This window comes from Neoarius graeffei, chromosome 3, assembly GCF_027579695.1.
Source record: "Neoarius graeffei isolate fNeoGra1 chromosome 3, fNeoGra1.pri, whole genome shotgun sequence".
In the NCBI taxonomy this organism is placed as follows: domain Eukaryota; kingdom Metazoa; phylum Chordata; class Actinopteri; order Siluriformes; family Ariidae; genus Neoarius; species Neoarius graeffei.
In genome coordinates, this window is record NC_083571.1 from 29,746,452 (window position 1) to 29,772,797 (window position 26,346).

Consider the following 26,346-nt stretch of genomic DNA (forward strand, 5'->3'; position numbering starts at 1 on the left):
GGTAGTGTAGGATAAGCAATATGCTAACAATATTGCATGCTATCAAACCAAATGAATGAAACCCGCTAGAAGGGAATAGAACACGGTTTTATTCCATCGAAACAGTGTCCTGTATGTATAATAATCGTTCTGATTTGTATGTGTATCTGCTGTGCATGGATGAGTGGTGTAATCAGTTTTTGTGCTCTGTTGTGTTGAACAGATCATGGCGGAGCGTAAGAATGCCAAAGCTATGGCCGGAGGATCTCTGCAGGACAGGAGCCACACAGGACTCGACGTACCGCTGCAGGGTAACTCCTCACACATTCTTCTTTATGATAGTGTGTGTGTGCGTGCATTTTGTTAATGTGACATGCTCATTGTCCTCTTTAGCAGAGTTCCCCACACCAAAGACTGAACTGGTACAGAAGTTTCAGGTCTTATACATTGGCATGATGCCAGTAGCCAGACCCATAGGTAAGATACACACGCTTGCTTTCACGGGCATGTTCACTCAAGCTTATCTGTCGATATAACGACGCGACGCGTTTTCCCAGGCATGGACATTCTCAATGGCGCAGTGGACAGCCTGATGACATCATCAGACCGAGACAGCTGGATCCCAGTGATGCTGAATGTAGCAGACGCAACTGTCACCGTCATGAAAGAGAAGGCAGTAACAACTTAAATGTATAATAAAAGCCCAACGCTACAAACCTACACACAAGCTGCTGTTTGTAACAATATCATTTCCTGTTTCAGGAAGAAGAGGAAGTCCTAGTGGAGTGCCGCGTGCGTTTCTTGTCGTTCATGGGCGTGGGGAGAGACGTGCACTCGTTCGCCTTCATCATGGACACGGGCAACCAGCACTTTGAGTGCCATGTGTTCTGGTGTGAGCCCAATGCAGGCAGTGTGTCTGAGGCTGTCCAGGCTGCATGCATGGTCAGTGCCTGAACCCCTAATCATTATCTCCGTAAAAAGAAACTCCCGGAAAATAACCTTAATCCTTGTTACACCTGTACTTCAGTCTGACAGAAATCCTGGTTAAACAGCTTGATTCAGCCACATTAAGACTAGGTTCAGACTGCACGCTGAAACGACCCATATCCGATTTTTTTGCCCATATGCGACCTGTATCCGATTTGTTATTGACAATCTGAACGACACAGATCCGATTTTTTTCACATGCGACCCAGGCCGCTTGGATATGTGGTGCTAATTCCGATGCATATCCGTTATTTTCACATGCGACTGCAGTCTGACCGGACAAGTCGCATTCATGCGACCTACACGTCATCAACAAGAGACAAACGTCACTATTCTGCGTTGGCTAATCCCGCCTCTTTGGTGGAAAACAACAACATTTGTACAGTTTTCAGAATTTAAATAGACTTTTATAGAATTGATCAAGCTAATGGTGGATTTGGTAGGGACCTGGATGTTGATCTGTTAGCCTGATTAAATAAAACAGTTTCTAGAACTGATTTATAACTTAAACCATCCTGTATTACAAGATTATAAGATTGTTCTGGAAATTTCCAGTAATTTGACACCTTCGGTCTCATTAGTCTGCTGCCCACATTAATCAGATTATTGTGCGAGTTCCGCCGCCGCCACAAAAACCACATCGCCAGGTCTCGCCTCATCTCCATCGCAAACTGCACTGGTGTTTCTGCACCTTGAGCCAGCGCTGAGAGAAGTTGCAGAATTCAGCTGGCTATAAACAATCTAAATAAATATTTATAAAAATGTAGAAAAAGTTTATTAATATGACGAAATAAATATGTGCAAATTATTAAGCCTGAATGAAGAGTTTGGTAATACAGCGGCCGTATCCCAAATGACTGCCTACTGAAGCTCGAGTGCACTATATAGTTTAAAAATCCATTACTTCCTAGTAACATGTAGTGCACTTATATAGAAATTAGAGAGACATTTAGGAGTCAACCCTCGTTACCAGGCTACACGTTTTCATTTCAGTTCAGAAACAAAAACACACACGAGACCTCACACTTTAACACTAACCAGATAATTAAACAAACAAACAAAAAAAGAAATCATTAAACTTGAAGAGTGCGCTTTTTTTTTTTGTTTACGTATTACGTAGATGTGCTTATTACGTGTCAATTTGCGCATGCGGGACACTTTTGGGTCATTTTCCGTTCATATTGGAGATCGCATACAAGTCTCATATAATTGGTAATGTGAACGGCCTAACAAAAAAATCGGATTTCACAACAAATCGGATACGGGTCGTTTCAGGTTGCAGTCTGAACGTAGTGTATAGTCCAAAAGTCCTCGAGCAAGAAATTCACCTGCGAAGTTTGTGATTCTGCCCTGTCCCTTTACCTTAAAAAAAAAAAAAATCCAGTTCAACCTGTTGAGTCTTGCTCTAAAATGACAAACTGCTCCTTTAAAACCTGAGACGAGTAAACCACTGTTCCTGTTACCACCGCAAAGTTCCTGTGTTCGTTCAATTCTTCCAGTAACAGCACATCCTCAAGTGTTTTGTTCGTCTAACGCCGCAGCGGTTTTTAATTACATAACAAACGTCTTTTTGTACGGAAGCCGCGAGAGGCCCTTCATATAATCTTTTTTTATTCACCTTGTTATCCCGAGATAACGACATAATTAATTCAGGATCTCGAGAAAACAAAACCGTTATTTCATGATCTCAGCTGGATCACTGTATCTCCATCGGTAGAGACGAAGCCGGGCCAGTCTTCTGCGGAGGTGCCGTGGACTAATTTTGAAATGATCCCTTATTAAAAGACTTACCGTATTTTCTGGACTATAAGCCGCTACTTTTTTCCTAGGTTTTGAACCATGCGGCTTATACAAAGGTGCGGCTATTCTGTGGATTTTTCTTCCACCGCTAGGGGCGCTCTAACCGGAAGTAGAATCAAAAATAAGATAGACGAAAAATCAATGCAAAGAAGAATTAGCAGATCTTTAGCAGATAGAACACGCACGACAAATTACTAACTGGTAATTATTTTCAAATCCAGCGAAGATGATTAAAGTGACTTGTGGTTTCAAACACAGGAGAAATGAAGGTAAATAAATACCGGTTATTTTCTCTTGGTTCTGTTCCGTTTTAATCAGCAAAGTTGCTGCCGTGTTAAAAGGCACTGTTCGGAAAGAATCTGTTCAGGTACATACATGTACATTTACAGTACAAAATCATTCTGTACATGCAGTAAATATCTAATTTTTCAACATAGATATCTGCGGCTTATAGCCCGGTGCGGCTTGTACATCTTTTTTTAAATTTTTTTTTAAAAATAGATGCGGCTTATATACAGGTGCGCTCTATAGTCCAGAAAATACGGTAATGCAGTCTCTCCCTGTGTCAACCCCTGATCAAAATATTGCCTTATTAGGTGATCAATTATTCCAGACATTCTAATGACCAAAGTTGCGTCTATACAGAATGAGAAATAGCCCCAAAGTCAGCATATCACAAGTCTCTTGGCGCACCTGAATGAACCATTTCTCAGCTGTTTACTCGAGATCATGAAATAATTGTTTTGTTTTCTCGAGATCTCGAAATAACGGTTTTGTTTTCTCGAGATCTCGAATTAGTTGTGTTGTTTTTTCGACATCCTGAATTAATTATGTCGTTATCTCAGGATAACAAGGTGAATAAAAAAAGGATTATATGAAGGGCCTCTCGCGGCTTCCGTATTTGTGTGTTTGTAGTTACATTTTAACGTTGTAGAACCTCTACAAAGCAAGTTATTGTTTTCACTGACGTTATAAAAGCTGTAAACGGTTGTTACTCCCCCCCCGCCCGTTTTCCTGAAGTTAATAAAATAAGAGAAAAGCAGATTTTCATGGTATACACAAACCCAGAAATGAGCACTTGTTCATTAATTATTATTTTTTTTCCCCGTCACAGAAAACATTCTGACTTGTTACAAAGCGCTGATACTGAAGACTCTGTCTATAAGCATTAAAGTGAATGTAACGCCTGTAAACCCCACTTTTTTCCTTGTACAAAGCAACAATCATGTTGATTGACCATGTGTTTTCGAACCGTAAGGCCATAAATTGATGGAAAATCAGTAAGATCAGCCGATTTTCATGGAATCTGCTGCAACTGAACCGGAAGATCCCGAAGGGGTGCGTGACGTCACACGTGTAGCAATCCGGGTATCAATTTAGTTCCTGTGCGCAGCACTAGTCTCGATATGGAATCAGGTTTCGGAGAGAATTCTGATAGTGATCGGGATTCTGATACGTCGGATAAAGGGGCAGATGATTATCAAGGATATTCCGGAGTAAATGGTTATCTTTCCGAGCCCCCAAGATGAAAAACTGCAAGTTCACGACAGTCTTCCTCAGTAGCACGCGCCCGAGAGAGAGACGTGCAGAACGCGGCGGTTACCTTTCATCATGTTTTCCTGAACAAAACTAAAAACAAATCAAGTCTTGCAGTATTGCAGTCTGAGAGCATTTCACACGTTAATATTTAATGGTGGTGATGGATTGCGCGTGCACATTTTTCTTCCTGTTAAAGTGCAGATATGATGAGATCAGATGTCGCGAGCGTGTAACCGTTGCTCATAATCCTGCGTCTGGTGCACGCTGTGTGTGATAATCAGGGAATCGACGAACTGTCCAAATGTCAGATCAAACGTCATTTATTCAATCAAAATCAATGGGTTTCTTTTTGCTCCAGTAATTCCCATGTGGTCGTTCTGGTAAGGTGATGAACACTGGATGAATCAGATGTATTATTCGTCGGCGACACGAAATCTGCCCGCTTCGTTTGCACTCGAAATTAGTGTCATTTCTCTGAACTGAATGTCCTGTCGTATGCGAGTTTGAACATGCAGACACAACGCAGCGCTTTCACATCGTTATTTTTGTAAGATTCCAAGAACAATATCCAATCTCAGTGAGTAAACAAGCACGGAGTCAGATGAACGGAAATGACCCAGATAACCGGGGTGACGTCATGCGAGATTAGCCCTGATGCAAGGCTGCCTTCTTTCGGGATCCGCGATTTATCAATAGTTTTGTGCTTGATGATAAAATAAATAATTTATAGTCTTCTTTCCCCCTGCTTTATTAATTCATTTTGGTTGTTAATAATGATATTTATTTTTTTCGCGGTCTGGTTTCCATCAAATCCTGCGCTCTGATTGGCTGACGAGCAGGTCTGTATCCTACGATATGGACCCCGGTTACGGGCCTCTGGCGACTCGCTCGTTCACAACAACCAACAACATAGAAGCAATTTTTGTCAACATTTATTTGCACATTTCTCAGGAGAATAGCATTAATTTTACAGCATGGATAGCGATAACGACAGTGTTCACAGCGAAAGTGAGTTTTACTACCCTGAGGAAGAAGAAATAAAACATTTCAGGAGAAAGCTAAAAACCTCTAACTGTTGCTAATGCCGAGCAAAAACATGGCTGAATCCTGAATGACTCCTATTTGTATAAATAGGGGACTACATAGGCAGCAAAATGTAGTTTTTTTCCTGCCATGGAAGTGCACTTGTATACCGAGGACGAAGCCATTTGCATTACAGCCGTGAATGAGGATTCAAAATGGCGGCTCGGCTCGGACGCTCTCGTTTTCTGTTAGAATTCGGTAAAGAAAAAAATAAATACACTACCGTTCAAAAGTTTGGGGTCACTTTTGAAATTTCCTAGGGCTCGTCATCCGCATAATTTCTCGACCTGTGTGTAAAGCATCACGATTTCCATAAACTCAGAGCATCCTCCTTAAATGCCTGATGAATGCAGAGGACTGATATGTTGGTGGAGGGTCAGAATAAAAACCACACGAATAACCCTCGTCCATCTCCTCATCTGCTTTTTTTTTCTTTCTACGAACATGAATTGTGAATTATTTACCAGAGCACCATGTGCACGTACAAGCCTTGCTAACGCTTTGACAGTCCTGCAGCACATCCGTAGCGAGAGTCTGCTCAGGTTTGTTGTATTGAAATACACTCCCGTTCAAAAGTTTGGGGTCACTTTGAAATGTCCTTATTTTTGAAAGAAAAGCACTGTTCTTTTCAATGAAGATCACTTTAAACTAATCAGAAATCCACTCTATCCATTGCTAATGTGGTAAATGACTATTCTAGCTGCAAATGTCTGGTTTTTGGTGCAATATCTCCATAGGTGTATAGAGGCCCATTTCCAGCAACTCTCACTCCAGTGTTCTAATGGTACAATGTGTTTGCTCATTGCCTCAGAAGGCTAATGGATGATTAGAAAACCCTTGTACAATCATGTTAGCACAGCTGAAAACAGTTGAGCTCTTTAGAGAAGCTATAAAACTGACCTTCCTTTGAGCAGATTGAGTTTCTGGAGCATCACATTTGTGGGGTCGATTAAATGCTCAAAATGGCCAGAAAAATGTCTTGACTATATTTTCTATTCATTTTACAACTTATGGTGGGAAATAAAAGTGTGACTTTTCATGGAAAACACAAAATTGTCTGGGTGACCCCAAACTTTTGAACGGTAGTGTATATTATTTACCAGCTTAAAGTGCCATTCCACCATTGGATGTATTCTTTGGCATAAAATACAATATATTTTGACAACATATATAAATGGTATCACTAGATAGAGAAATCTTTTAGCTTCAAAATGATATATCAAACATAATTTTTTGACAACGACAAGTATATTAATTTTGCGACCAAAGTCACCTACCCTTTTAATTTTCCGCGCGTGATGTCATCGGCAGGTTCCCCTTCTTGTGTACCGTGTGACGTGGCACATATTATCAGCAATGGCGGATAGAACGCGATAAAAATAATACCAATAAATCTAGCTAATACCAATAAATCTAGCTAACTGAAAGATTAACTCAAAATTTTTCGCAATTTTTTTGGCCCCCATATACGAGGAGAAACGACTCTCTCACTTTGGGGGTTTCCTGGTCTAAAAATAGACCGACACGTGGTACACAAGAAGGGGAACCTGCCGATGACATCACGTTTCACTACCGCGCGGAAATTAAAAGGGTAGGTGACTTTGGTCGCAAAATTAATATACTTGTCGTTGTCAAAAATTATGTTTGATATATCATTTTGAAGCTAAAAGATTTCTCTGTCTAGTCATGTCGTCATAAAATATATTGCATTTTATGCCAAAGAATACGTCCAATGGTGGAATGGCACTTTAAGGTCGGTCCGTATGGTGAAATACCATGGCCTCGCTCAGTACTTTCAAGACCTCGGTCACGGTATTTCACGATACGGACCTCCCAGCCGGTATACATACATTTTAAGCATTCCAATAAGGCATTAGATACACTTTAAATAAATTAATCCTCACAGAAAACTTGCCATCAGTATGAGTGATTGTACGCAGCACATTAACCTGTTCTTTACCCTACAGCTGGACCGACTGTCAGAACGGCTGTTCTCAACAATTAATTAACCTCCTGACTTGTTGTTATATCCAGTAATTGTCATTAACACTGTAGCACATGTATTATCCTGACAGTTTTTATGGCAGCACTATTAATACGGTCCTTTATGTGTTGTGTCATAGCTGCTGCTATATTCAATCAATCAGAACAAACTTTCTGACGGACTTTGTTTGGTCGGCTCTTGTTTCCAAACTTGTCAGCATTGTAATAGCTTGCCATGACTCATTACTGAAAAGCACCAAACTGAGACTCGGTGACGCATCATTCTCTGTCTTTGTGTGTGTGTGTGTGTGTGTGTGTGTTCCCCAATGCAGTTACGGTACCAGAAGTGTTTGGTGGCACGCCCGCCGTCGCAGAAGTCTTGCCCACAGGCCCCGCCTTCTGACTCTGTGACACGCCGCGTCTCCACCAGCGTCAAGCGCGGCGTCCTGTCCCTCATCGACACGCTCAAACAGAAGAGACCCGTCACGGAGCTGCCACAATAATCTCACACACTCGAAACACATCGATTCAGCATGCGTACGCCCATTCCCATTACCGCGGCATCGGAAAACACACTCTTCTATAAACGGACACACAATAGTCATGCTTCACCTCTCGCACACCATGGCTCCGCCTTCTCTATGTCAATCATGTGTTATGTGCTTATCTGCATGGGGTGACTTCACCTCCGTTGCATGATACAAGACGCCGCGCACATTTTAGGAGAAGGCTAGAGCGTCCTCGGGTCTGATAGTTGATAAAGATCAAAGTGTGTGTGTGTGTGTGCGCATGAAAAGCTAGACAGATCAAACACTTAACCTCACTAGAGCTTTCTCTGTACAATCCCAGCTGGCTGTAAGGTGTGTGTGTGTGTGTGTGTGTGTGTGTGTGAGAAAGCTGGATGTGTGCACATTGCTGCTGCTTCATCAGAACTATAGCATCTTTCAATGCTCTCATTCACAAAGCATGCAGTTTATTTCCTACTTCCTGTCTCAGTCTTCATCAGTGACGAGCTGGACAGAGAGGACAGATTATAGCTACTTGCTGGACAGAAACCCAAAAAAAAAAAACAACTAGAAAGACTAGGCTGTGATGCTAAGTGTTGCTGTGTAAATACAGATCAAAGCTTTTCACCAAAAAGACTGGGTCTGAAAGAGAGAGGCTGATTTTGTAACTCGGTGTGGGACTGCGGCTGAAAATCTGAAGACGAAAAAAAAAAGCCAGGATCGAACTCTTTGATGCCAGGAAGGTGATGTCCTGTGGAGTCGCTTATTTTATATTGCCTCAGTGAAGATGCCTTTTTATTTTTGTTTCCTTTTAAAGCTCGTTTATGACTTGGACGCTGACGTGATGACATCATGCCGGAGAAACAACAAAACCATACACGCGCATAAGGACGGCCCGATGTCAGGAGTTTCGGCGTCCGAGCAGTGCTTCCAGGTGAAAGGGCGCGAAATAAGAGACGCTCGTCGTTCAGTGTTACACCCTGACTATCTTGGACGCCATTTTCAGTATCTAAATCAGCGTTTAAGGGAAACCTCCACCCTGAACGAGCTCAGTATCAATATTCATAATTAAAACTCGATCTTTAAATGTCATTCGCCAGCACGTTTCACTTCTGTGAACATCACAATTCCGTTCGACTACCTGCTAATAGCGGCGCAGTAAGATTTGGTCTGTGTAAAAAAAAAAAAAAAGAGCGATGCGGCGGCGCTTTAGTCTGTCCAGCTCTCCCAAATGTTTCGATTTAAACCTTTTTCAGGGTGGATTTTTTCCTTTAATACCTGACATCAGCTTCTCTGTGATCTTGCTGCACTCTGGAGTTCGTAGTCCTTCCTGCCGTGTCAGCTGTAGACCTAATCTCATCACAGTGTCCGGTCTTGAGAGGTCACTTATATGTGTGTGTGTCGTATCTATATAACACTTTGCAAATGCATATCACATCATAAGCTATATTTTATTTTATTATTGTTATTATTATTTTCACTTTTGAGATTCCTTGAGTATTTTTTATATTATTTGCCTCTCGTGAGCACATTCTGGCCAAACTGTAAAGGAAAAAAAAAAAAAAACCAAACTGATTGTATGTGTTGTAGATAAACCAACGGACAGAGAAAGGGCGAGCGAGCGAAAGAAAATTTATTTTATGGTCTTTTAGAGACACTAGCTGTATGAGACGGGGTTGTGAGCCGTAAGTGTCTAATCTATGCATTCTTTTAGCTCTGAGGACGATTTGAGGAAAACAAAACGAATAAAACGGTCACCTTGCCTTGCATGTCCTGGGACAATTTCAGAAGAAGAAATGGACGTTGGACTGAATAGAAAAGATATTTTTTATTTTATTTATTGTATTTTATAACACATGTAACGGTTTCATTGTAATCTATTCTATGCTCGGACATTCTCTTCACCATGGCTCGCGCCAAACAAATCGCTCCATGATCAGAAATAAGGAAGAAAAGAAGAAACCGTGAAATTCACAATCTTGCACAGTCGCTGGGTTTTTTTTTTGTTTGTTTTTTTAATGCTTTATCTTAAGGGGTGTTCACACGGCACATATTTGCATCGATGCTGCACCGATATATTTTGTTGCGATATATCTTACACCGGAGTAAATTTTGTGGAGCGTTCACACGTCACAAACCTGCTTACTAGAGAGAAGCGTGTTCGCACCGGTGCAGCCCCACTTGCGTTCACACGGCAGTTTTTGCGACTGTGCTGTACGATAGTAATAATGCGAAAATGAAATATGCACATGCGTGAAAATGTACTTCCTTTTCCCGGTTGTCATGGCATCACCAAGCGCCGGTAAAACAACGTGGATGAAGACACCAGTGTTGCCAGATACTGCTGACGTTTTCCAGTTCAAATCCGCTAAAATGCACTTAAAACTGCCCAATCTGGCAACACTGGAAGACACGCAGTTCTGTTGTTGTTGTTGATATTCGCCATTTTGGAAGCGCAAAATACCAGGATGCAAATTATGCAATGCCCGTATGTAATCAACTCTCCTCACGCGTAGCGATCTACCCCTGTAGCGTTCAGACGTCCCATTTTATATCGGTGCTGCCCCGCAAACTAGCATTTACTCCGGAGTAAATTTCTTAAACCACCTCCCGAGCAGGGTTAGATTTGCACCGGTTTAAGCAGTTTTCAGGGGCTACACCGGTATAACTTTGTACCGTGTGATTGCTCTACCGGGGCAGCTCCGGTGCTACACCGGAGTAAAAGTTGCCGTGTGAACACCCCTTTAATTGCAAACCTGGAACATATTGGAGAGGGAACCATCATCAGATATTAGTGAAGTGGCTTCAAAAACCCTTTATCTTACCTTTTGATTCTTTTTCTTCCCCTCCGTAATTTGAGTCATACATTTGTACCATTGATCTGATCTGATCTTATCTGAGCTTTCATTCAGTTCAAGATGTTTAACTCTTTATGCTCTTCTGCACTTCTCTTATTTAAACACCACCACTTTTTTAATGCATATATAAAGGATGCACAATTTCCCCTGTCTTCATTTTAATCTGTTTCAGTGTTCTCAACGAGCCATGTTCCAATCTCTGACCGTGCACTTAGTGAAAGCACGGAGACTGGCAGAGGAGTGTGTACGGTAGATTCACAGGATTTAGTCCATCATGCGATTCAGTAGAGATATGAATTCCTGGTCACTCTCACACACACACACACACAGACAGTTGCATTCTTGTGGAAACAATGGCTTCTCCTCCTCAACACTACTTTGTACCCCATAATAAATGTAATCTGTTGTGAGAATAAACGGCATATCAAAAATACTCATCGCCACCTTTTCCTTCTCTTTATTTATGGACAAGTATGCTTGGAGATGTGTGATGGAATCAGAAAACGGCGGGGTTTATTATCCCCCGCTGGCCGAAAGGCCCGAAGGGGGATTATGTCGTGGCGATTTCCATCCTTCCGTCAGTCCCGGGAAGGGTGCTCACTAGGGTGCATCAGTTGCCCTCACTTTCATAAAATCTGATGCATTTTTGTTTTTGGGTGTTCCTTTTCACCAATAAAGACATCCTGTAAAATTCATCTCATCTCATCTCATTATCTCTAGCCGCTTTATCCCGTTCTACAGGGTCGCAGGCAAGCTGGAGCCTATCCCAGCTGACTACGGGCGAAAGGCGGGGTACACCCTGGACAAGTCGCCAGGTCATCACAGGGCTGACACATAGACACAGACAACCATTCACACTCACATTCACACCTACGGTCAATTTAGAGTCACCAGTTAACCTAACCTGCATGTCTTTGGACTGTGGGGGAAACCGGAGCACCCGGAGGAAACCCACGCGGACACGGGGAGAACATGCAAACTCCGCACAGAAAGGCCCTCGTCAGCCACGGGGCTCGAACCCGGACCTTCTTGCTGTGAGGCGACAGTGCTAACCACTACGCCACCGTACCGCCTCTCCTGTAAAATTTTTTGACCATATTCAAAAGTCTAATGGTGGCACCATGAGGTTCATTTTTTTTTTTGCCAAAAAACGCTTATTTTATGTTTTCGCGTAAGGTTTGAATCACAATGTTGGACTCCATTTATTGATTTCTTGTGACCCAGAGATCATGTTAAGAAGCTTTGGAAGGGATTGAGAAGCATTACTGTGATACATTTGATGATCATCTGCTCTCAACACCAGTGTCACAATGGGATGGCTTGGCATCTTACCAGAGGATAAAGGCAACACTCACAAACTTCATTGTGACAAATGATGTGGCAGAGCGTGGGGTTAAACTAGCCCATGAGAAAGTTGGTTCTGCCACAATAGAAGAAAGATTCCAGAACATTGTGCAAGTTGTAGCAAAAGACAGAGTAATGGTTCCAAATCTGAGACGGCCACATAGGAAATAGACATTGAGAATTTGCTTCTTAACATTTCACTTGTATCTTCAGTTGTCTTGAAGACAGGTAATCCAGCATCATTATAACTTTTAATAGGGGCTAGCATGCGCATAGGCGGCAAGCTTAAAACCAGGGTTATAACATTGATAGATAATGCTAGTGTGGCGGCATGGTGGTGTAGTGGTTAGCGCTGTCGCCTCACAGCAAGAAGGTCCGGGTTCGAGCCCCGTGGCCGGCGAGGGCCTTTCTGTGTGGAGTTTGCATGTTCTCCCCGTGTCCGCGTGGGTTTCCTCCGGGTGCTCCGGTTTCCCCCACAGTCCAAAGACATGCAGGTTAGGTTAACTGGTGACTCTAAATTGACCGTAGGTGTGAATGTGAGTGTGAATGGTTGTCTGTGTCTATGTGTCAGCCCTGTGATGACCTGGCGACTTGTCCAGGGTGTACCCCGCCTTTCGCCCGTAGTCAGCTGGGATAGGCTCCAGCTTGCCTGTGACCCTGTAGAACAGGATAAAGCGGCTAGAGATAATGAGATGAGATAATGCTAGTGACACTCTAAAATAAACCTCCAAATATTTTTAGACATTCTAGACATACTGTCTACAGTATCTAAGATATTTGGTATACTCTATAAGGTGCCATAATGTTTCATGAAAAGTGATCGAAATTTTGTCATAAAAGTCATAAAATATCAGCTTTTTCCATAACTTTGAGCTCCTGGTGCCACCATTACACTTTTGAATTTTGTCAAAATATTTCACCCAGTGTGTTGTCTTACCAAAAGGAACATAAAAACAAAAATGCATCATGATCGGAGGAACTTTTCATTTTTAGGGGGCAACTGATGCACCCTAGTGCTCACCTTCTGAAATCAACTCCTCTCACAATTTTTGGTGGAATTTCATGAAACTTGGTAAAAGGCTTTGTTATATGTCGGTAGTACACATATTGTTCTGTTCAATTCGGTCTTATTTTACCAGAGTTACAGCCTTTGATTAACAACCTTGTACTCTGACAGTTTCATGAAGGTGTGCTCGCCTTCGGACATCAACTCCTCTCACAATTTTTGGACGAATTTCTCGAAGCTTGGCAAAAGGCCTTGTTATATGACGGTAATACGCATATTGCGATTTAATTTCGTTTGGGAAAATTTTCCCAGAGTTTTGACCGCTTGATTAAATAACTTGCACTTTGACAGTTTCATGAGGGTGTACGTTCTTCTGAAATCACCTCGTCTCACAATTTGTGGAGGAATTTCACCAAACTTGGCAAAAGGCTTTGTTATATGACAGTTATACGCAGATTGGAATTTCGTTTAAATTGGGCAAATTTTACCGAAGTTATGCCCTCGATGGCAAATTTCATCAAGGTGTGCTTGCTTTCTGAAATCAACTTCCCTCACGATTTTTATCCCCCGCTGGCCGAAAAGCCCGAAGGGGGGTTATGTCATAGCGATTTCTATCCGTCCCGGGAAGGGTGCTCCACTTCTGAAATCAACTCCTCTCACAGTTTTTGAAGGAATTTCACAAAACTTGACAGGATTCTTTGTTATATGTCGGTAATACGCATATTGCAGTTTCGTTCAATTCAGTCGCATTTTACCAGAGTTATGGCTGAGTTGCCAGTGGGGGATATTGTGCTCTCAGAGCGCTCTTGTTACCCATTTAACAAAGAATTTTTGCTCTTGTTTTAAAGGTAATGCAGCCTGTGATGGATAGGGGTGTGTGTGTTACACTGGTTGAACACGAAGCAGTTTCTTACGGGACGACCGTGTCCTACGTTTGTGTATTGTACGAGTCTTGGTTTTTACTCTTTGGCTGCGTTTCGACACTCTAGATTTACGCCTGCGGCCTTTTTTCTGCTGATCCGTAGCTTTGGAAGCCTGATTCTCTCCAAGTTCATCAGCCGAATCATGACTCAGATTTGCAGAACTGTCATTCCGGGCAGGTGAAGGACCGTGTGAGTCCTGTATGTGTTCTAAGGCACCTCCTGGGACTGTGCCATCAGTGTGGAGCTGTTCAGAAACACTTGGGTCACTGGTGAGTGAGGGGTCAGGATGAGGAGGAGCTGCTGGAGCTCCTCTACGTTTTTCTTTCCTTCTTGTTTTCTTGACTTTTTCAGGAAGCGCCAGTCCAGACAGGAGACCTTTTGCTGCTGCACGTACCAGTATGTCCTGTACAGTTTCTGCTTCCTAACACACACACACACAGATATACAGACACACACAGTTACTAAAAGACAGTCCTGACAGAATTATATATACACTGACGGTCAAACCTTTTTGAACAGAAATGTTTTACAGTTTACCCAGTACTGGAAATGAAATAAATAAGTTTCCTAAATATTATATTTATCAATTTGTTCATCATCCTACATTTAATATTAAACAGTGTTGGTGTTAAGTTTGTGCTGAATTAGTGATCCAGGTCAACCTTTTGCTGTTAGATTGAGATTTTTTTTCAATAAATGAGTCCTAAACATTTGGGGGCACTGATTCAGTTAGATAACAGAATGTATTATTTACAGAAAGGCAGTGTTGTACTGACTGAATTTAGGCCAGCAGTGCAGCTAGGGCCAAATCTGAGTGTATTTTTGTGTTCTCCTCAACATCCACATACATCATTTCTCTCACACACACACACGCACCTCTCGCTTCAACACACAGAGAAAGCAGCCCTCATTTGTGCCAGAAGCCTGCAGTCTTAAGAACCTCTCTTCATCTGTCCATCCTGGAGATACTATCCTGAGAGAGAAAGGGAATCAGTCTGACAAGGTGAGTGATGAATGCAACAGAAGGAAAGCATTAAAACACACATCGTAGTTCAATAAATAAGCTCCGACCCAACTTTCCTCATGGTGTTTTCAGTCGAGATGTTATTCCCTCCAAACAGTTGCTAATACTGAGACCTGATTTTTTTTTTTGAGAAACTCTCTCCGCATTGAATTTCTAAACTAAAAAAGCATGGATTTGATAAACTGGTCTCCTAACGAAATTGACACAGTTTCTGGGTTCGGGGGAACCCACCTGTCCTGCTGGAACGTCTGTGGAGGACATTGAAGATATCTACCTATTCAGAACCATGATTACCAGACTTTTGCTGATTGGATTAGGCATTGCCCTGGTATATCGAGGAAATCAGACAACGGTGACAGCTGTTCAAAGCCCCACAAAGCTGCCCGATATAATTGAAGCGGTGGGCAAAGCTGTCGGCACTCAGACTGTGGCAGAACTTGAACCACAACAGGGTTGTCATCTTGGAGACGCTTTCGGCTTTGCAAGGAATAAGTATTTCGGAGACCAAATGGAATTGAATTGAACAGAAATGGACAGATATGGACGAGTGGTGTGGACGTGTAAAGACTGCGTCTGTTCGAAAGACCAAACAATCTCTATCTTATCGACATTCGGCTCCCTGAACAGCGCCGGCCTCGATCAAGGCCGTTGCTGGGGCAACATTTCCCCCAGAAGGTCACTGCTGGGAGACACTCTTGCATTCTTCGCATTCCTTCCCCAATTTTCCGCGGTCGCCGTTTTTCACCCCCAGTGTGACAAGCGGGTGCGTGACCAGCGCCGCTTGCATGGCTGCAGGAGCGGACGGCTGCTTGCTTGCGCTGGGTTTCCTCTACCTCCTCCCCTCCTACCCCCTTACCCCTCCCCCCCCCACCCCTGATTGCCCCCCCCCCCAAGTCCCATGTTTTAAAGTGTACTTGTGTTATTGTGTGCTTGTGCGGAGGTTTTTTAATGCTCCCACACTGTACTCCTGATAGGGGCAGAGTGGGGGGGGGTTCTTTTTTTCCTCATCTTTCCTCATGTTACTACTGTGTTTCCTTTTCTTTTATCTCTGTCTTCCTGTCCTGTTCCCCCTCTGTAAGGACAGGTTGATGGTCAATTTCACTGGTAACAGTGATAATAAAGGGTTCATTCATTCATATCGAATGCAGAAATTAAGACACTTCCATGTTTTAGTTTTAGTCCATGAAACAAGTTAGTTCCTGTTTTCACATGCTTTTAACCACGCTTGATCCTAAAGACTTTCTCATGCTGAAAGACTTGAAGCTTTAACTCTGAGTGTTACAAAGCACTGACACTGGAGACTCCTTCCATAAATGCCCAATAAACATCTCCATACAGAAAACGTCAGCTTATCAAATCATGTGCATCTATCTTAAATAACTAAATAAATAACAGTCTCCATGTTGTGAGGATGCAGGCATTTACAGATGTATTGCGCGGAGGAAGACAGATTGCTGAAAATCAATAAAGCCAAATCAAAGGACTGGAATTGGTGTCGGTAAACTAGTGAGGGTCGGGCGATCGGCGAACAATGTAACATGGGAAAGAGAGTGAGAAACGAGAAGAAAGTAGCAAGGGTCAGGAATGTAGTAGGCAGTCAGGAAAGATACAAGGCTTGGTATGAACTGAGAGCAGAACAATACTTCGCAAAGGTGCGTTTGTGAAGGGAACTTGTATAGAGGGACAGGTGATTGAGTAAATGGAAGCCAGCTGTGATTCAGTAGGCAGGCGACAGAGGGCACTGTGTGTTCTGGGAATTGTAGTTCGGAGGGTCCATGTTTGTAGTTTGCTGATTCCCAGTGGCTGTCACTATAGGAACAGTGATGTATTAGAAAGTTCTTACTAATCAGCTCTGAGAATTCAACAATGCTGTGGTATGACAAATTATTAATGGTTTTTTTTTTTTTGTTGGGGGGGGGGGGTTCCTGATGTTAGTTCAAACACAAAATTGGCCCAACCCCATAAAGAAAGGAAAACTTAAAAACTTATTTTCAGGAGATTAGGCTCTTTTTAAAAAAAATTGCTATCTCGTTAAAAGTAAAGTGCATAAACTTTCATCACGGTGGATGTGTGTATTCTTGCATATATAATAGTGTGAGGTGTCACAGGCTCATGAGCTGGTTAATAAAACGCTTTTGATCTGTTGCCATGGTTACTGACAGTTCAATCATTGGACCTAATGGTGTGTGTCGGAAGGGAATTCATTTATCGAGCCGGTTGTGTGTAGAAATGCAGCCAGACATGCACTTATCTATCAAATGGTCAAAAAGTCTTAGTACAAATTAAGTTTTTCATCACTTCTCAAATCCCAGTGCAAAACATTACTCCATTAGTAACATATTTCTTGTACGTTATGTAAAACTGAGATATGACCTAAGCTTGTTAGCTATTTGAGAGGCCAGCTTGGACATCATTAGCTTTAGTTTTTAAACAGTTTCATTAAAATATTCACACCCGTTCTTGTACTTCTCTCTTTGTGGGGACTCATTGACATAATGCATTCCCTAGCCCCTTACCCTAACCTTAACCATCACTACTAAATGCCTAACCTGAGCCCTAAAATTGAGTCTTAACCCTCAAACAGCCCCATGAAAAAGTGAGGACCAGCCAAAATGTCCTCACTCTGTTGGTAAAAAATCTGTTCCAGTCCTCTATATGTAGCAAGTATACACATGCGTGCACACACACACAGTGACTGACTATAACATTGTACTAGTAAACTGGTGAACTAGTAAAAACTAGCGATATATCACTTGTGAATGAGGCTACATCCACACGACAACGGCAATGAGATTTTTTTTTTTTTTAAATATCGCATCCACATGGGCAACGGATCAGTAAAATTTCAGGTCCATATAGCAACGCAACGCTTGCTGAAAACGATGCAATACACATGCCACATCTCTACGTGCGCTGTAAGACGGTCCCATCGGAGACACCAGAACAATAGAAGTAGACGCATGCGCATAAACCCCTTCTTCTGTAGCATTAGCCACATAAAGTTTTGATTATTAATCAGTAGCGTAAAACGAAAGACGCGGAAAGAGGAATGAACGGGGTAGATGGAGAGAGAGAGAGAGAGAGGAATGAACGGGGGTAGATGGAAGCCGGTACGCCAACATTCTGATATCCTCCAGAATTCTTTAATGGTCCGGAATAAATTGAATGCTACACGTTGATGGATTACTTTGTTCTTCTACGCCCTTTTTGAGGAATGTATTGTCGGACTTAAACCAACATCTGAAGAGGTGAGATCGCTCCTTTTTTTCCCTATTTTTGCTGGCGGGATCGTTTTTGTTTTTGGAAAGCGCACGGGCTGTGCGCGGTTTGGTACTGCTTCCGCAGTGTTTGGACTAAAGACTCTGCCCTAAGGGCTATTCTCTCTCTCTCTCTCTCTCTCTCTCTCTCACTTTGCACCATTACACAATAAATATTCACAGTGAAAATATTTTGTAAGCGCGTTTCATGAACCAAGTTATAGGATTTGTTGACAACTCGCACCGAGTTCGTTACACTTCTACCCGGCGTGAAGCACTGACAGTCATGTGGTTGTGACGTCATCGTAAACAAATCCGTTCTACTCATCCAGACGACTTCGCAACGGCGCCGTTGCCAGATTTTTCCACTCTGGAACCCGTTCTCAAAAGATTTTGTTTTGGGGCACCCAAAACGCCGGTGCCGTGTGGACGCCAGGCCGAAACAAACAATTTTATCAGATTCACCTGAATCCGTTGCTGTGTGGACAGGGCCTGAGTCAACACTTAGAGCTAAATGTTGAGAATCACTTCACTTATACTAGAATTTTTTAGTGATGCAGTGCTATGCATTGCAAACTATTGACTCCAATATAGGGAGCAGTGCAAAGCACAGCAAACTCTTGTTCTTCCGTTTTTCATCTTCCATACAAATTTCGATTTTTAATAACCCAATAACCGTACATCGCACACAGACAAACAATACATCAAAATGTGCGTCTCGATCAGACTCGGTGTGCTATTACTTTGTTCAGTATTCTATGGAAAAAATCGTGCAAAATTTCCCATTCATTTTCTATGGAATTAATTGAAAAAAATTGCACATTTTCAATGTTTTTCAAACATCCGCTGCTCTGGCATGCTTTCACCTAGAGACATGATTCAAACTTTAAAACGGAGACAAACTTCTGTGTGGATCTGGCATTCAACTTTTTTGCTAGGTTCTATACTTTTTGATCAGTCACAGATCAAACACCATGATCACACCTGGAAAAATTCAGACTTTATAATGGGCGTCTATGGCGTTACACACCAGTGGAGGTGATTAATTTAGAGTGTAGACAGCCTGAAAAAAAAAAGGTCTAAATTTCTCATTTAAACTGTGTTTTCAACCACAAATTTCACTCTACACACACAATTTTCTCAAAAGTTGGAGTCACGCTTGTCTTGATTCACACAATGTGTCTACCTGAGCGATAGGATTTACAGTTTTTGAATGAGAAGCCTGAAAGTAACAAGAGGACAGGCGAACTGCCCAATTGACTCGCATTATAATCCTGAAAGCGATTTTACTACAAAATCAGAAATGTTATTGTCCACATTTTTTACACTAGGGACAAAAAAATTACATCAATGTGTTCATGAGAGCCTTGTAGCGCTCAGTGTGAAAGAATTTTGTGAATAGCTCCTTTCGTTTCCGAGTAAATTGTCGTTGTTCGAGGCCTGCTCCTGAGCAAAAAACAGCAAAAAACTGACAAGATCTTGTGTGACTCAACTGCACCTGCTCAGGACCATCGCCATGCCAACCGGGAGCAGTGAGGGAGCAGAAAGGGGAGGGGCTGCTGTCTCACACACACATAATCACAGCATTGTAGCATTATAGCAGGTCTCACATTCACAGCTAGCGAACATGAGTGGCCAAACTTCAAGAGACTTCATATGATGCCTGAGGGCAAGTCCCCATAGCCTGGGCCCGCCCATCCTAACTGTGACACAACACGAGGACCTGTTGCGAACTTAGTCTGGCCAGGCAAGCTATCTACAGCTTTTCCAAGCTCCCGAAAAATCGGGAGCCAATCAACTTTGAGCATCTCCAACGGCCCTGGGTAGAGGCGTGTTCAAGGCACTGACATAGTAGAACTGCGACCGGAAGCCATAGATTGTTTACAGAATCTATGCCGGAAGCGCTTCATTCACTAGAAACATTACGAACATGGAGCAAGTTCTCATTGAAAACGGAGCAAAGAGCAGCCCTGGAGGTATTTATTGAAAGGAAGGACGTTTTCGCCTTGCTCCCGACCGGCTTCGGTAAGAGTTTAATCTACCAGTTATCCCCGTCGCATCACATACGTCAGAGGAAAGAGTGATGTGATTGGTTTAAGCTTCGTCACAGCCTTTTCTGGCTTCGACCAGTAGCAAACTGAGGCATTTCAGGGAGGCGGGTCAACCACGGGCTCTGAGAAACGGTTGGGCTTAATAGCTTTGCCAGACCAAATGCTCGCAGAGCTTTGAAGTCGCGTTAGCCAGGCTAAAGTCCCCACACACATCCATCCCCTCATCTGAGACCTACACTCATCTTTTTCTTGGTTTTCTCACACCCTATTTTCCGTCCATAGGCTTCCATTGATTTTTGGCCCCATTCAAATGAATGGCGTGTTAGTACGCAAGCTGTTAGCATGTTAGTATGCTAGCTGTTAGCATGCTCGCTAGCTATTAGCAAGTTAGCATGCTTGGTAGCTGTTAGCATGTTAGCTAATTATTAGCATGTTAACATGCTAGCTAATTATTAGCATATTAGCTTGTTAGCATGCTAGCTAGCTGTTAGCATGCTAGCTAGCTGTTAGCATGCTAGCTAGCTATTGTCATGTTAGGCTGCTAGCTAGCTATTAGCATGCTAGCTAGCATGCTAACATGCTAGCTAGCATGCTAACATGTTAATAACTAGCTAGCAGCCTAACATGACAATAGCTAGCTAGCATGTTAACAGCTAGCTAGCATGCTAACAAGCTAATATGCTAATAATTAGCTAGCATGTTAACATGCTAATAATTAACTAACATGCTAACAGCTAGCGAGCATGCTAACAGCTAGCGAGCATGCTAACACCTAGCGAGCATGCTAACAGCTAGCATGTTAGCATGCTAGCCTTGTTAGGATGTTAGCATGCTAGCCAGCATGTTAGCTAGCATGTTAGCATGCTAGCTAGCTGTTAGCATGTTAGCTAGCTGTTAGCATCGCAGCCTCATAGCAAGTCACACATTCACACAGTACAACTCCTGCGATAGCGACTGCTACGCCCACTGCATCACTCTCACGATTTCCCACAGGGGAATTGTCGTCTCTAGTTTTTAATAGTTCTCACTGCAGAACCAAAAGTACAACGGGTGGAGTAGGATCTGATCAAACTCCTCCTGTAACCCCAATCCGCACCAAGCTGTACACCACAAAACACCACATAAATACGTATCCAGCCTGAAACGCACTCCACCCCCTGGACTTCTGTTTTAACCCCACCCAGGTAGGTGGACCTGGATCAGGTCTGACTCCACCCCATGGACTTCTTGTTCTGCCGGGAGGATAACTTGATTTTTTTTTTTAATCTTCTTTTTTACATGTTGTTATTCTTAGAGTAAATAATACATGAGTTTCCTCTTCAGCCATATCTCTGATTTTAGATTTAGCATTCTGTGTGTCATCATTGGCCAAAATATCACAAAATAGGAGGGAGCATCATCTCCTCAGGAAAGAGTAATCTCATACTGGTGAGCTAAATGATCTGACTCAGTGAAAAGAGCCAGAATGCAAATAAGTAAATAAACATGACTCTGTTTGGGTGCATGTCGATACATCTACAAAATGGGAATATCCCTGGAGGATAGGCGTACACATCGTGCTTTGAGATAAGGTAAAATAAACTTTTACTGATCTCCGTTTGGAGATCAAAAGTAGGAGCAGCTCCAAAGTAGGGGGGGGGGGGGGGGGGGAAAGAGTAAGAGGGTGCATAATAGAAATGAGAGAACTCGAGCACAGCGTGCCTTTTGGTGGGACTCTGGGTAGCTATGCCATTGGAATTACATTCCAACCCCCCACCCCGGCCTTAGGTGTAAGAAAGATGCTATATAAATTGATTTATTATTATTATTATTATTATTATTATATCCAAAAAATATTGCACACATTGAATACATTGAATCCTATTGCACAGGAGGTTGAGTGATTTACAGTACTAAAATGTTGCACAAGAGAAACTGAAAGCCTGTAAAAAGACTGCTATTGAAAGGTTATTGCACAGGGGTGCAGATAAATAAATAAATATTAGATAAATATTGTCGACCGAGAAATAAATGACAGCACATAGATGAATGGTAAAGTTGTATTACCTGAGATGTATTGCCTTGGATATTGTTGTTGTCAGTAACAGCGTTGACAGCGTAAGCTCAAAACAGCCTCCAAACATGGCCACCATGAACTACACTTCCCACAAACCACAGCGCCCTCTATCTTCAGCCTATTAAGTACACCTGTCACTCATTTCCGCTTTAATCATCTCCGCTACTTAAACTCCACTCTCACTCACGTTCAGCGTGAAGTATTGTTCAGTGTTTATCCCCTGTTGTACTGAGCCGGTTACTTTCTGCCTGCTGGTTCGCTATTTGACCTATGTTTATGGGTTCCCTGATCTTGTCTCTTAGTCTCGCCTCTGACATTCCATTTGCCGATTGACCACAATTCTAATCTACTGTTTTGGCTTCGTCTGCAGTTTGCTTCTCCTGCTCTCCCCTGCGCCTGCATCCGTAAGTGCCTGCACCCTGACAGTTGTGCTGCGAGTGATGGTGACCAAAGAAGACAACAGTTGCTAATGTGCTGCTGTCTAGGAATCTGACTACCATCCTTACAATGTAGGTGTAGCAGTCTGTTGCTGAAGGAGCTCATCCACAGCCTCATGCAGGGGATGAGAGGAGTTGGCCAAGATTTAGGACCTCCTCCTCTCTCCCACTTCATGTATGGACTAGACCAGGACAGAGTGAGCCTGACACCGCAGTGTAGAATGTTCTTTAGTGTCCTGCACACTCCAAAGGACCTTAGTCTCCTCAGCATGTGAAGATGTCTTTGGCCTTTTTTAAAATTTATTTATTTATATACAGGTTATTTGTGTTGTCTGACCAGTTAAGTTTATTATTGAAGGGAACACCCAGGTATTTGTACGTTCCCACCATCTCAAGATCTCTGATTGTTGATGGTGTAGTCTGGGGCTTTTGACTTCCTGTGGAAATCTATCACCATCTCCTTTGTCTGCTTTGTCTATCACCAAACGCCTTTGCTGGTGTTTTGTGAAGGTGATCCAGCTCACACCAGTTGACAAAGTCCTTGATTTCCTTCCTGTGTTCTTGTTCATTCCCGTCAGATATGCATCCAATGATGGCTGTATTGTCCGAGAACTTCTGGAGGTGAAAGTTGCCCATGTTGTATCTGAAGTCTGATGTGTATAGGGTGAACGGAAAGGGGAGAGCACCGTACCCTGTGGGGCACCTGTACTGCAAACCACCACATCAGACACACACATCTCATTCCCATTCATAGTAAAAACCATACAGTTTCTGTTATTATGCTGTAATGGTGTTCTGTGGGAATGGGAACAAAATGCTAAAGTCAAAACCTTAATCTACCCTGGTGACCTCGTAATGTTTATGGTAATCTTTTGTTGTGGCCTCAGTGGGAATTGGAACCATCAGAGTTACGTTTTGTGATGGCCATGTTGTTGCTGGCGGTGACATGAATTATGTAGTGATCTTGCAATGGCACTACTCATACTGCCTCAATGAAAAGCAACCAACAGCAAACTCAAAACAAGCAAAGAAAATATCAGCAGATACAGGGGGACCACCGTATAGGTGTGGGATATGCTCCAGGATCTAATGCGGAGCCAAAACCATGGATAAGCACAGACCATACGTACATAAAGCTTGTTTTTAGCATACGTAGATACCCATGATGAAATTTCGTTTATAAAATCCACGCAAGGACATTGGCAACAGTAACTAATAATAAAATAGTTATAATGATGTACTGTACCAAAGACCATCATAAAAATGGTACTTACTGCCATCTGGTGAGTCATGCCACAATACAGATGTGAGTAGGGAGTCAAACTCGCGTGGTTGCCAAAGGACTAGCCCTCCCACTGTAACCCAAGTGATGTAATAGGCAAGAGGCCGAGGGCTATTGAAACGGAGACTGGCCCTGCCGAATGTGCCTTGTGGCATGGGAAGAACTTTGAACAATATACTCTCTCTCTCTCATTATCTCTAGCCGCTTTATCCTTCTACAGGGTCGCAGGCAAGCTGGAGCCTATCCCAGCTGACTACGGGCGAAAGGCGGGGTGCACCCTGGACAAGTCGCCAGGTCATCACAGGGCTGACACATAGACACAGACAACCATTCACACTCCCATTCACACCTACGGTCAATTTAGAGTCACCAGTTAACCTAACCTGCATGTCTTTTGGACTGTGGGGGAAACCGGAGCACCCGGAGGAAACCCACGCGGACACGGGGAGAACATGCAAACTCCACACAGAAAGGCCCTCGCCGGCCACGGGGCTCGAACCCGGACCTTCTTGCTGTGAGGCGACAGCGCTAACCACTACACCACCGTGCCGCCCACAATATACTCTAATAAGTTATATGAATGTACTTGGTCTTTTGAATGAACAGGATGCTGACATTTCCACTTATTATTTTTATCATGGTTGAGGCATAGAGATGGATACAAGTGTGGAAACCTTTTATTTACGCAGGATAGTCAAAGCAACAAAAAACACCAGGCATGAAAACAGTAGAAGTGAGGAACACGACGAGCATTGGCATGGAGAATAAAAACAAACACAAGACAAACTAACAGAAGCCAGGGTTTAAATAAGGTGAGTAATAAGTGAAAGTGAAAGAAGGTGTGTGTGGTTATGTGGGAACTGTAGATCGAGGGGTCATGGTTGTCCGCTTGAGCGAGTCAGTGGATATGATGGTATAAGCAAAACTGTTATAAATAACCTTTACTTGAACAAAACAAATCTTCAGAAACAGGAAGAGAACTCTCTCAACAGAGACATGATGCAGCTCAATTTGTGCCATGTTACTAACTAACTAATGTCTCAGCTTGGGCTTTTCACAGCAATGGACTCACCGCCTTGTGAATTATACGTCGTGTCAGGTCTCACACGACTTGTGCTCCATAGCATTCTCTTAAACGCAGTCAGGTGGGAATACATGATACCTGTGACTTTTCCGTTATGAAAGACTGAGTGAGAATGAAAATTTGTTACTTTTTCTGTTTGTTTTCACCTCATACAGTAATGGAGTTCATATGTAAAAGGGGAACGCTATGGTCATGTCATCTCGCAATCTGTGGTTTGTTGGCGAGATAGTTAATAGTCCACGCAGCCAGGTGACAATCTACTCCCACTCCTTGTAGCTTCCCCCTGAGCAGTGATGGTGGTTTTGTGTTGAAATTAAGGAATTTTGACATAACTGAAGTTTGGGACAAAGACCACATCTGAAGCTCCATCTTCTTCCTAGTTAACTTCCTAGAAATTCTCATCTGTCTCATTCTCCACTAGTGACCGAGCTTCCAAACCACTACCTCACCAACTATTCTTCAACTCCTACCCAAGAGTCCTTAGCGAGTGTTGGTGCAAACTTGTGTCTACCTGAATGGCCGTAACTTGGTTCTGACTGCAGCGTTCTTGAGCGCTCTCTTCACCACCAGCTCGTTCTCCTCTGCATACACTGAGCATGTGCAGTAGACCACACCATGCACCTTGGGAACTGTAGTTCATAAATCACACAACGCTCACTGATTAAAAAAAAAAAAAAAAAATCACAGAAATCCAAAAGAACAGAAGTCCAACTGCTGGAGTCATCAATTATATCATCAAATTTCAAAAACTACACTTTTTACTCTGCTTATAATTAATTATACAGTTTGATTCAAATGCAGTTCATACATTATGTAAAGGAGATATTTTTAGATTGGTGGATATAAAGCTGAATTCTGTCTCAATATACAGATATTTTGTCCCAGTAGGTCAGCAGAAGTATGCTCAATGGAAATCTGCTTAAGAAAAGACAAGGAAATTTCTCTAAGGTCAAAGAACACGTCCTCATGCTCATACACTTTTAATGGAAAGTCACTCTTGCATTGCAGTGGGAAAATGTAATACCCGTAGCTTAGCTATAATCAGTGTGTAAAAGGAGAGAGCAGAGCAGGAACAGCTGATACAGACATTTCATCCTGATGGCATTAAACACGTCAGGGAAGTTGACCATTCTTTTGAGTAGTGTGG

At 42.7% G+C, this 26,346-nt stretch overlaps 2 protein-coding genes across 7 annotated transcripts in view; one reads left to right on the forward strand and one right to left on the reverse strand.

Moving 5' to 3' along the window:
* Nucleotides 1-11,168, forward strand: part of apbb2b (amyloid beta (A4) precursor protein-binding, family B, member 2b) — a 169,713-nt gene extending 158,545 nt beyond the window's left edge. For 5 of the 6 annotated variants that reach the window (XM_060916615.1, XM_060916618.1, XM_060916616.1 and 2 more), the window contains 5 exons: nucleotides 203-290; nucleotides 373-456; nucleotides 537-652; nucleotides 742-921; nucleotides 7,704-11,168. In XM_060916615.1, the coding sequence (XP_060772598.1) occupies nucleotides 203-290; nucleotides 373-456; nucleotides 537-652; nucleotides 742-921; nucleotides 7,704-7,874 (639 nt within the window). In that variant the 3' untranslated portion in view covers nucleotides 7,875-11,168. The remainder of the gene's footprint in view (nucleotides 1-202; nucleotides 291-372; nucleotides 457-536; nucleotides 653-741; nucleotides 922-7,703) is intronic. The other variant, XM_060916617.1, reaches the window with a different exon arrangement.
* A 2,799-nt stretch (nucleotides 11,169-13,967) lies between these two features.
* The window catches only part of LOC132882535 (putative methyltransferase NSUN7), a 30,439-nt gene continuing 18,060 nt past the window's right edge, over nucleotides 13,968-26,346 (reverse strand). The window contains 3 exon segments of the mRNA XM_060915636.1: nucleotides 13,968-14,429; nucleotides 14,885-14,981; nucleotides 25,711-25,828. Coding sequence (XP_060771619.1) covers nucleotides 13,968-14,429; nucleotides 14,885-14,981; nucleotides 25,711-25,828 — 677 coding nt within the window.